We start from the raw sequence: 12,040 nt of genomic DNA, 5'->3' as shown, positions 1-12,040 counted from the left end.
CTGACTGCATAATTGATTCCTGATTACTATTAGATAAGGTGATGGTGGGTTCGGGTGTAGATGACTATATTTATGGAATAATCCTGCCACTTCTAAGTCCCAGACCTTGGAATATGAGCAGAGATGACAGTACCTGGGCTCTTTCTTTCCTGATGGTAGTTCATTGCATCTGGCCATCGCTGGTGACAGCCCCCTTCATTCCAGCTCTGTGCTCCTTGTAAATCTAGAAATCCTCACATCCTACACTTATGGGTTTGTTTGAGATGGAGTCTTGCTCTGTCGCCCAGGCTGGAGTGAGTGGTGCAATCTCGGCTCACTATAACCTCCATCTCCCGGGTTCAAGCGATTCCTGTGCCTCAGCCTCCTGAGTAGCTGCGATTACAGGCATGCACTACCATGCCCAGCTAATTTACTTATTTATTTAATTTTATTTTTTAAAATTGAGACAGAGTTTCACTTGTTGCCCAGGCTGGAGTGTAATGTCGTGATCTTGGCTCACTGCAACCTCTGCCTCCAGGTTCAAGTGATTCTCCTGTCTCAGACTCCTGAGTAGCTGAGATTACAGACGCCCACTACCATGCCTGGCTAAATTTTGTATTTTTAATAGAGACGGTGTTTTGCCAAGTTGGCCAGGGTGGTCTCAAACTCCTGACTTCAGATGATCTGCCTGCCTTGGCCTCCCAAAGTGCTGGGATTACAGGCGTGAGCCACTGCCCCTGGCCTTTAGTTTTTATTTTTTGAGGCATAGTCTCATTCTGTCACCCAGGCTGGAGTGCAGTGGTGCAATCTCAGCTCACCATAACCTCCGCCTCCCGGGTTCAAGCAATTCTCCTGCCTCAGCCTCCAGAGTAGCTGGGATTATAGGTGCCTGTCATCACACCTGGCTTTTTTTTTTTTTGTATTTTTAGTAGAGACGAGGTTTCACCACATTGGCCAGGCTGGTCTCGAACTCCTGACCTTAAGTAATTCACCCGTCTTGGACTCCCAAAGTGCTGGGATTATGGGCGTGAGCCACTGCACCCAGCCTACTCTTATGTTTTAAAAACATGTTAAGCCCCAATTTAGGGTAAAAGTTACCACTTTCCTTTTCTATTCTTGATGTATATTACTGTGAGAAAAAATAAACTTGCTGCTACAAGTTTATTTTATATATATTTTTAACCTAAGTTTTTTCTTAGACATTTTAATTCAATTCATTGACTCTTTGTGGTGAACTAATGCTGTGGCCATTAGTTCACTGCCTTAGTTCACCGCCAGCTCGGGGGCTCCATTCTTTTTTGGTTTACATAGAATTTCTTTTAAGTTTGAAAGAGCTGTCAGTTTTTTTTTTAATGGGGACATTTTATGTAAATCTAGATTTCCAGAGTCTCTTGAAAATTGAAAGGTGGCATGCTGGCCTCCTCCTCCTCATGCAGTTGTCTTCTCATGAAGAGCAGCAGCTGTTCCTCCGTCCCCTCCTGGCCACCTTCACTGATTTACCTGTTTGACCCTAGAGACTGTTTTTCTGTGGTACTTTTGCTCCATATTCTCCAAGTTCCTGATTTTTGTCAACTATTTCATAGGAGAGATTGATGCTGAGGTAAGTGACCTTGTTTTCTTCTTTATCCCATTTTTTTCTACTTCTCTCCTGCCCCCAGAGAAGATCATCAAGGATCATCAAGGCTAATCCCAGTTTCCATGTTCTCCATATCATCTCTTGATATAGAAACATGCCGATCATTTCCTTAATGTTAAAAATAAAAACATCCAGGCCGGGCGCAGTGGCTCATGCCTGTAATCCCAGCACTTTGGGAGGCTGAGGCGGGTGGATCATGAGGTCAGGAGTTTGAGACCAGCCTGACCAACATGGTGAAACCCCGTCTCTACTAAAAAAACAAAAAACAAAAAACAAAAAAGGTGGGTATGTTGGCACGCACCTGTAATCCCAACTACTCAGGAGGCTGAGCAGGAGAATCGCTTGAATCTGGGAGGCAGAGGTTGCAGTGAACTGAGATCGTACCACTGTACTCCAGCCTTGGTGACAGAGCGAGACTCTGTCTCAAAAAATAAAATAAAATAAAAATAAATAAATCATCCATCAATCCTGCTTTTCCCTCCAGCTGCTACTCCAACTCTCTCATTTATCTCTTCCCAAATGTATCAATATTTGTTGCCTCTGTTACTTGGTATCCACTTGCTTCTTAGTGTCTTATCAAGCCCAGACTTCCATTTTCTGAATGTCAGTGGCATTTTCCGTTTTCATTCTACCTCTTAGCATTATTTGGCATTGTTAACTATCCCATCTTAAAATTCTTCTTTTAGTTTTGATGACACTGAAATTTTGGCATTTTGATTTCTGATTATTCCTTTTCTTTCTCTCTCTCTCTCTCTCTCTTCCCCCCCTTCCTCCTTCCCTCCCCCTCTCCCTCTCTCTCTCTCTCTCCCCCTCCCTCCCTCTCTCTCTCTAGTTTTTTTGGGATAGGGTCTCACTCTGTTGCCCAGATTGGAGTGCAGTGGTGTGATCTCGGCTTACCGCAACCACTGCCTCCCAGGTTCAAGTGATTCTCCTGCCTCAGCCTCCCAAGTAGCTGGGCTTACAGGTGCGTGCCTCCATACCCAGCTAATTCTTGTATTTTTAGTAGAGACGGGGTTTCACCAGTTGGCCAGGCTGGTCTTGAACTCCTGACCTCAAATGATCCACCCACCTCGGCCTCCCAAAGTACTGGGATTACAGGTGTGAGCCACCGCGTTGGCCTTTTTGTTTCATCTTCCTATCACTTAGATATAGGTATTGCACAAGGCTTTATCCTTGGCCCCCCTCCTTTCGTATTCTCATTGATGGGCTTCATGTAGTGCTGCCGTGCAGATGGTCCCAAACCCGGACTCTAGTCCAGCAGCTCCTGAGCTCTAGGTGATGTTCTGTCAAGTCCTCTAATTGAAACCTACCTCAAACTGATGTTGCCATCTCATTCCTCATGCCTACACTGTCTTTTAATGGCATCACATTTCTGCCAGTCACCAAAGCATGAATTCAGTTTCCTTTGACACATTCCCTTTCCAACACACAGCCTGGGTAGGCAGTATTTCTCAGAAGGTGCTAGAGCTGCTGTAATAGAAGACCACCGAAGGTGTGGCTTAAGTAACATTTATTTTCTCACGGTTCTAGAGGCTGGAAGTCCAAGGTGTCAACAGGTTTGTGTCCTTGGAAGCCCCTCTCCTGTCTTCTCCCTGTGTCCTCACATGGCTTTATTCTCTGTGCAAGTGCATCTCTGATGTCTTTTCCTCTTTTCATAAGGGCGTCAGTTCTGTTGAATTAGGGTCCCAACCTCATGACCTCATTTAACCTTAGTTACTTCTTTAAAGTTCCTGTCTCCAAGTACAGTCACATTGGGGATTAGGGCTTCAATGTATGAATTGGAAGTTGGGGGCAAAAATCAGTCTATAATAGAAGAGGGGAGTTCAGGGTTTGAAGTAGGAAAGCTATCCAGGCTGCTTAGTAGAAAATACTGAGCCAGGGTCATCAGTTCAGGGAAAGTATACAGCTGGCCCTTGTGGAGAAGCAGGCAGAATAAGTGAGTGGCTACAGAACTACAGCGTCCTTGCAACACCTGGACTAGGAGAAGCCCAAAGCACAGTTGTGTTCAAATTGAGCTGTGGCCTCCGAAGACTTAACTGTGCATTTGCCACTCTGTGACAGGGGAGCTTTCATGACAGCAAAACCAGAATAAAAAAACTACATGCCAGGGTAGTAAGCCGTCATTAGGAAGAGTGGCAGGAGCCTGTGGGCCCTGACACTGACTGGGTGCTGCACACCTGTTGTTCCTCCTGGACGCTTGTCATGGTGAGTGTAAAGAAGTGTTTTGGACATCTGTGTTGTCACAGCTGTTCTGTCTGAGATCATCTCTGCATGGAGAAATCTGAGGGAACAAGGCTGTAGAGTTACTACAATGTCACTTAGTCCTGTCTGTAGCTCCTCCACCTCCGTCACCTTCATTCTATTCTGACGGCTGCCATGTGCGTCAGGCCCTTTATCACGTGTGAGTAGGATTTTGAGAACAGCCCCTTACCCGGCCTCTCTGCAGTGTGTCTTTGCTTGAATCCAGCCTACCTGCCGTTCTTGGAACCCAACTCTGATCCTGTTACTCCTCTGCTTAAAAGCCTTGAGTGGTGCCCCTTTCCACCAAGCTAAGGCCAGATCCCTTGGGCTGATATTAATGGCCTTTATAGTCTAATTTGTCACTCATGATTTCCCTTCTGTTGGCTGTCCTTCAACCACATTGGGTTTTAGCTCTTCCTTGACTACACCCAAGCTTTTCCTCTTTCTCTCTCTTTCTCTCTCTGTCTCTCCCTCTCCCTCCCTCTCCCTCTCCCTCTCCCTCCCTCCATCCCTCCTCCTCCCCTCCCTCCCTTCCTCCTTCCCTCCTCCTTCCCTCCTCTTTGTCTCTTTTGACAGTGTCTCACTCTGTCACCGGGGTTGGAGTGCAGTGGCACTGTCTCGGCTCATTGCAACCTCCGCTTCCTGGGTTGAAGTGATTCTCCTGCCTCAGCCTCCTCAGTAGCCGGGATTACAGCTGCCTACCACCACACCTGGCTAATTTTTGTATTTTTTTTTGGTAGAGGCAGGGTTTTGCCATGTTGGCCAGGCTGATCTTGAACTCCTGACCTCAAGTGATCTGCCCACCTCTGCCTCCTCCTCCCAAAGTGTTGGGATTACAGGTGTGAGCCACCGCACCTGGGAAACTTTCCCACTTTCATAACATGGTGTCCACACTGTTCTGTGTCTAAAACGGTGTCGTCCTTCTGCACTTGTTGAAATGTCATCCATCTGTTGTTAAGGTTTAAATCAAGTCCTGCCTAATTTTTGAAGGTTTCCTTAACTTGTTTCATATTGTAGGTCTTACCTCACTTATACTCTGCTCACAATCATATTTTTCTTTCTTTCTTTTTTCTTTTTTGAGACGGAGTCTTGCTCTGTCACCAGGCTGGAGTGCAGTGGCGCGATCTCGGCTCATTGCAACCTCCGACTCTCTGGTTCAGGTGATTCTCCTGCTTCAACCTCCCGAATAGCTGTGACTGCGCCACCACACCCGGCTAATTTATGTATTTTTAGTAGAGATTGGGTTTCCGCATGTTGGCCAGGATGGTCTAGATCTCTTGACCTCATGATCTGCCCTCCTTGGCCTCTCAAAGTGCTGGGATTACAGGTGTGAGCCACCGCACCTGGCCAGTTATTTTTGTTCTAAAACTTTTTCTTAACTCTATTCAACTATAAAGTCTCTTGAGAATAGGGGTGGTGTATAACTTTATCCTGTCAACCACTTGACAGTGTTCTGCATATAAGTGAGGGGCAGATGCCTGTGGCATGAACAAATGAAATCCGGTTTGGGTAGTATATCTTCTTGATGCTGAAGTGGAAAATAGAAGGAACTATGTTCATGATCCCAAACAGATTTCACCTGCCCCAGCATGCTAACGGAAGAAGCTAATTGTTTGGGAAAGGGAAGAGATTGGTAGGGAGCAAAGAACTGTGGAGTAAATCTGGCAACCATCACTTTTTCTCCAGGGTTCATAGGATGACAGGTAGGGCCTCAGTCCTGGGTAGATTCTGCCCATAGGGTTGGAGGGGGATGAGGAACGGCCTCAGCTTTTAAGGTGTTTAGGTTTGGGAGGTGGGGAGCAATCCCCTAGACTTAATTCATAGCATAAAGAGCCCATGCGAACTGTGAAAGGTTGTTTTATCTGCTTGGTTCTATGCTCACCCAACTCAGAGCTAGAACTTGGGGAGGGAGGCACAAGGAACGGATTGCAGGTTGCGACACGCTCCTATCCTGCTGGCTGGGGCACTGATTGTGGGCACACAGGATCCCGAGGACTGCACGGTGTGACCAAGAGCTTCTCCTAATCAGGCTGCCACCTTGGCCTCGCAGGTTGGATAAAGGTGAGCCCAGGGTGGCTGTGATTAGTTCACTCAATCTCGACATTCCTCTGTGACCCATGAGGGAGGGAGTTATCCTGAGGCTGAGGGGAGACAGGAGGAGTCAGAGACAGCCTAGGGTGATCTTTAAGCTCTAGTTCCTTTGCTCTGGTTTACATCTTTTGTTCTGCATTAGACCTGAGGTGGGGCCTAAGCATCGATTTTTCTAAATCTCTACAGGTGATTCTGAGGGGCAGCTAGGATTGAGAATCAAACTTGTAAGGTGATTGTGAGCATTAAATGAGATAATGTGCCGTAGAGAGTTTTCAAATGACATGATTTATTATTGCTAGCATCACCTGACACGGTCTACAGAGTTACACAATTTAAGCTAAATTTTTCTGCTCAGATTAGACAGCTGAAGCCTTTGGGCATGGGTGGACAACTAGGACTGAGGAAATGAAGGAAGATCTTGTTATTCTGCTGACTTCACTCCTCAAGGAGTTGCCATTTATTTTCCTTCTTCAGAAGAAGAATTTACTTACCCCATGGCCTATGTTTTGTCTGGTCTCTAGCAGCTCCAGAATTGCTTTTCTTTTCTTTTTCTTTTTTCTTGAGACGGAGTCTCACTCTATCACCAGGCTGGAGTGCAGTGGCATGATCTCAGCTCACTGCAAGCTCCGCCTCCCAGGTTTAAGCGATTCTCCTGCCTCATGCGCCACCACACCCAGCTAATTTTTTTTAAAATTTTAATAGAGACAGGGTTTCACCATGTTGACCAGGATGGTTTCGATCTCCTGACCTCATGATCCGCTTGCCTTGGCTCCCAAAGTGCTAGAATTACAGGCGTGAGCCACTGTGCCCAGCCCAGAATTCCTTTTCTTTCTTCCTTCTTTTTTTTTTTTGAGATGGAGTCTCACTCTGTCGCCCAGGCTGGAGTGCACTGGCACGATTTCGGCTCACTGCAACCTCTGGCTCCCAGGTTCAAGCGATTCCCCTGCCCCAGCCTCCCGAGTAGTTGGGATTACAGGTGTGCACCACCATGCCCGGCTAATTTTTGTATTTTTAGTAGAGATGGGGTTTCACCATGTTTGCCAGGCTGGTCTCGAACTCCTGACCTCAGGTGATCCACCCACCTTGGCCTCCTTAAGTGCTGGGATTGCAGGCGTGAGCCACCACGCCCAGCCCAGAATTCCTTTTCAAAATAACACCTGGAAGCTTATAGGAGTTACATGAACAGTGCTCAGGAACAGCTCCCAGGTCAGATTTCCAGCTTTCTGTGCAGAGGAGTTGGTGAGGGTGGTGCTAAGGATCTCATATATCAATTCTGTTCATGGCTGTCTGGGGGCTGAGAGCCCTTGGCCTGCCTTGGGCTTGGAAGAAGTCACCTAGGTCCCACCAGCTATTTCTTTCCTATGGAAAATAGACCAGTGGCTTTAGTTCTTTCTAGTCTGCCACATCCGGAGGTCATACCACCCTCCTTTTCATGGTCATTACCAAGCATTCCTAACTTCTAAAAGCTATCTAATGTTTCTTCTTGACTGTGGCCACGTTATTCTCTTCCCTGGCAGCAATAATCTAATCATTTGGGAAAAAAGCAAAGTTAATGGTATAATTAGCTTTTTCATCAATAAAATTGGTGGAAAAAAAATCTCACTGGCTCTCACCCCCGAGTGGTTCCTGTCTGCCAGCCAGCACTTCGTTCTCGTTCCCACAGACAAACAACTTTGTTGTCAACTATTGATTTTCCCCCCAGAGCTCAGGAATGGTTCTAGCTTTCTTTCATCTCCAGTTTTTTTTTTTTTTTTTTGGAGACAGGGTCTCATTTTCTTGCCCAGGCTGGAGTGGAGTGCAGTGGTGTGATCTCGGCTCACAGCAACCTCTGCCTCCAGGTTCAAGCCATCCTCCCACCTAAGCCTCCTGAGTAGCTGGGACTAAAGCTGTGTGCCACCATGTATTTTGGCTGTTTGACCTGGGGAACAAAGCCTGCTGGATTTAATGGACTCCAGCTTCAGATGATTGCTGCTAATGATAGTCTAGAAATCCATAGGCCTTCACTTCTTCTGTGTCTATCCACCAGAGGGGTCTGATCTCCAGATTTTCTCAGGTGGCAGAAGATGAGGTGGGGTTGAAGAAGTAGGAAAGAGTATCCTTGAATACAAAGATCCTTCCTAATTCGGCCCTGTGTTCCAGAGGCCCAGGCATCCTTATCATGGAGCAATGACAGAGTCTTGCGAAAGAGACATACCCCAGCTCTGAATGAGGGGCCAGAGTAACACCAGGATGTAGCCTAGACAGAACCAGGCCTGGAGGTGGACCAGAGCCCAGCTCTCTTGGCTCCTAGATGAATCCTCTTTCTGCAAGATAGCAAAGGAAACAAATCGTTTTAGGGTCCCATGTAAGACCAGGCTTTTGAGGTTTGGGTCTTCTTTCCCCATTGGTGCAGCTGGGGGTGTAAATATTTAATCAGTCTGGCCTGGGTACATGCAGATCGATGGACACAGCGTCAATCCATTAATGGCTGTGTGGTGGGGAGCACATAGTGGCAGGAGGCAGTCGGGGGCTTGCAGCAGTAGCTGTTTCCCCACCAGTATGGTAGCATTTCCCTATTGGTATAAAGTGGCTTTGATTTTCTGGCTTCAAACAGCCAAAAAAGAAACTGACCCTGAATGCTTGAGGCTTCAGAGCCATAGGTGCAGATCTGAGCGATCACCATCTGGCTGTTTGAAAACTCCAAACAAAATGTCAACTTGAGATTCTGCCAAGAAACAGTGATTTGTGTTTCCTTGTGTGTCAGGCTCACAGGTCTCCAGTGAGACATAGGAAAACCTTTGTCTCTTCCCCTCTCTCCAAACACAGGGCTGGTTCTCCTAGTGAGGAGGTTTCACTTTCTATCCTTGGCCTACAAACAAAGAGATTAAGAGTTTGTGGTTGACTCTGCAGGGCGTGAGATTGCTGAATCTTGGGTGTGAGTGCCTTAGAAATAAGCATTCACATGCTGATCACAAACAGCCTCATCTCTTGATGAAAACATAGTATCTGTTGTCCTTATTCGGATTGTAAGGACATATTTTAAATTGTGTAGGATCTGAATGAGGTTCTCCAATAATTACCCTCAAGTTTAAGAGGGCTTCGCATGTTTTGTTTGACATTCTATTTTCTTCACAGCAAGTATCATTATCTGAAATGATCTTATTCATTTATGTAATTATTGTCTGGTCCTCCCCGTAAAGGACATTGAGACCTCGTCTTTCTTTTCTGATTCTTTTTCTTTTGAGGTCTTTTGGCCCTATGAAATGGAAAGGTGTAGGGATCTACAGGTGAGCTTGGACGTAGATGTGAAATCAAGTTGAAACTAAACTGATGCTCGCAGGTTGGGATCAGCAGAAAGAGGAGTGAAAGGTGAGGGAGCTGGAATGGGCCACAAACAGGTGCCTGGATGTGACTCAACTCTGGTGATGCCATATTTTCTCCTTTCATCCCAGAGTGGTGTTTTCCTGGCAGCTGGTCATGGCTTTTGATAAGGCAGAGCTGCCTAGCTCTCCCAAGGGGCTGGTGTTGACCACTGGTGAGTGTGGCTTCGCTGTTTTCTTGCCTTGATGCTCGATGGGGAGTCTATTTGTTTGTTTCTTTCATGGCTGCTTAGTCACTTGTGCCACTGGCAGCATGGGCTTCCAACTTTGCGGAGACCGCGTGAGAGGCCTGGTATTGGGCAGTCGAGGGCTTTCTGTCTGATTTGTACTGTACGTCTCCGTGGGCATGGTCAGGGGTGGCTATCTTCAATCACCACGGCCTGGCTTCTAGGGTGCATGGAGTACTTTGTGGCCTATTCTCCACCCTCCCCCATATCCTGTATGGTCATCTGTTCTTGTCCCTCCAGGAGGGAAGGGATAGGTGGTTTATTCTGATTTGTAGGTAGGGAACTGTGACGAGAGGAACTTGAGGGCTTGCCCTGCAGGTTGTGTGAAGAGCAGACTCCAGGGCTCTCTCGTGAGCCTTCTGCCTTCTGTATCAGCCTGTTGCTGTTCTGGCCCCTGTTCTTATTCTCCTATAAAAGAAAAAGCTTTCAGCCAGCAGGTGTTGGTGGCACTGGCAGAAGTCTTTCCCTTAATCATAACTGGGTGTTGGAACCCCAGCTGTGGTTTTACACGTGTCCTGTCTTCCTCCTATGGCTCAGGACCTTGCCCCTGCAGTGGGGCAACAGGAGGGGCAGGATGAATGGAAATAGGAGCTGCTTCAGGCCAGGCATGGTGGCTCATGTCTGTAATTCCAGCACTTTGGGAGCCTGAAGCATGACGATCACTTGAGCCCAAGAGTTTGAGACCAGCCTGGGCAAAAAAGGGAGACACTGTCAAAAAAAATTAGTTAGCAGGGCATAGTGGTATGCACCTGTAGCTCCAGCTATTCAGGAGGCTGAGGTGGGAGGATCGCCTAAGCCCAGGAGTTCGAGGCTGCAGTGAGCGGCGATTGCGCCACTGCACTCCAGCCTGGGTGACAAAGCATTTGGGAGGGAGAGCCCCGACCTAGCCACAGGAATCTCTTTTCTATGGGGCATCTCTGCTCTGCTCTGGCTAGAGACTTCAGGGGCCGGAACAGTCTTTTCTAGTGCATCTCCAACATATTGGACAACCTCCAAGGCCTGGTGTTTCTGCTTTTTTTTTTTTTTTTTTTTTTGAGACAGAGTCTCAGTCTGTTGCCCAGGCTGGAGTGCAGTAGCATGATCTTGGCTCACTGCAATCTCCACCTCCCAGGTTAAAGTGATTCTCCTGAGTCAGCCTCCCGAGTAGCTGGGACTACAGGCGCCTGCCACCATGCCCAGCTAATTTTTGTAGTTTTAGTAGAGATGGGGTTTCACCATATTGGCCAGGCTGGTCTCAAACTCCTGACCTTGTGATCTGCCCGCCTTGGCCTCCCAAAGTGCTGGGATTATAGAAGTGAGCCACTGCGCCTGCCTTTTTTAATGGTTTAAGCTCTTCCTTGTCCTGTCCTACCTCACCAAGCTTCTACTAATCCTTCAGTTCTTGGAAGTGTCATTCCTTCAGGAAGGTTTCTTAATTCTTCCCATCCCGCTCCCTATTCCCAAGACCCTGTGTTATTTTCCCCCTTATCACTGCGTTCTTCCCCAGCACGACACTCTCCACGTGTGGTTATGGGAATGTAACTATGTTCCCCAATAGGAGAGGCAAGGTATGGGTCCGGCTTGTCTATAGATTTAGCCCTGATTCCTTGAACTTGAAAAGCTCTTCAAATGTTTGAATGAGAGTGGGCTTGTCATAAAGTTTTGGGTTCATATATTTGGATTTAATTTCTTTAGGTCAGAGGACAAAGAGGAGTTTGGTTGGAGATACTGAAATGGCAGCATCTGTACCCAGTACCCAGTAAAATATGTGGGTCTGAAACTCTAGTAAAAAGGTTGTCCTTGGGGAAACAGATTTGGAAATCATTAGCAAGTTCTGGAAGGTGTCCTCCTGTGCCCCCAGCGTGTACCCAAGCAGTCTAGATTTGGTGATTGGAAAATAGAATTATAGGAGATGGAGGATGGGGTTCTCACTCCAATTAGTTTCTCTTTTCCACGGATTTATTAATTTTTTTTTCATCACAGAAATGACCTCCACCTTCAACCCCCGAGAATGTAAACTGTCCAAGCAAGAAGGGCAAAACTATGGCTTCTTCCTGCGAATTGAGAAGGACACCGAGGGCCACCTGGTCCGGGTGGTTGAGAAGGGTAGCCCAGCAGAGAAGGCTGGCCTTCAGGATGGAGACCGAGTTCTTAGGATCAATGGTGTCTTTGTGGACAAAGAAGAACATACCCAGGTGAATGAGACATTTGGGGCTCCTCTTCCAGGATCTCTTCAGCCCCAACATCATCTCTGCTGATGATAATTTTGGGGGTCGGTAGAGTTTAGTTCTTTTCTGGCTGCCACTGGCAAGGCAGGACACCTTTATTGCTGTACCTTATGTTGGCCAATCAAGTCCCCTATGAGGAACCAAGAACTGTACACATTACTCTTGGATTTGAATAGCATCAGGTCTAACATGAATTGCATGTTCACTACATACCAAAAATGGTGCTAGGCAATTTTATATTCATTATCTTGTTAAGTCCTCCTCATGACCTTGTGAGGTATATGTTACAATCTCACAGAT

General features: G+C 46.9%; 1 protein-coding gene across 3 annotated transcripts in view; it reads left to right on the top strand.

Moving 5' to 3' along the window:
* PDZK1 (PDZ domain containing 1) overlaps positions 1-12,040 on the top strand; it is a 35,233-nt gene that overhangs the window by 7,188 nt on the left and 16,005 nt on the right. For 2 of the 3 annotated variants that reach the window (XM_025375442.1, XM_025375455.1), the window contains one exon: positions 11,496-11,707. In XM_025375442.1, coding sequence (XP_025231227.1) covers positions 11,498-11,707 — 210 coding nt within the window. In that variant the 5' untranslated portion in view covers positions 11,496-11,497. Of the gene's footprint in view, positions 1-7,711; positions 7,786-11,495; positions 11,708-12,040 lie in introns of all 3 variants that reach the window. The other variant, XM_025375448.1, reaches the window with a different exon arrangement.

The sequence above is a fragment of the Theropithecus gelada genome, chromosome 1 (genome assembly GCF_003255815.1).
Source record: "Theropithecus gelada isolate Dixy chromosome 1, Tgel_1.0, whole genome shotgun sequence".
Lineage (NCBI taxonomy): Eukaryota > Metazoa > Chordata > Mammalia > Primates > Cercopithecidae > Theropithecus > Theropithecus gelada.
The sequence above is the reverse complement of the archived record's forward strand: the minus strand, read 5'-3'. Positions and strand labels throughout refer to the sequence as shown.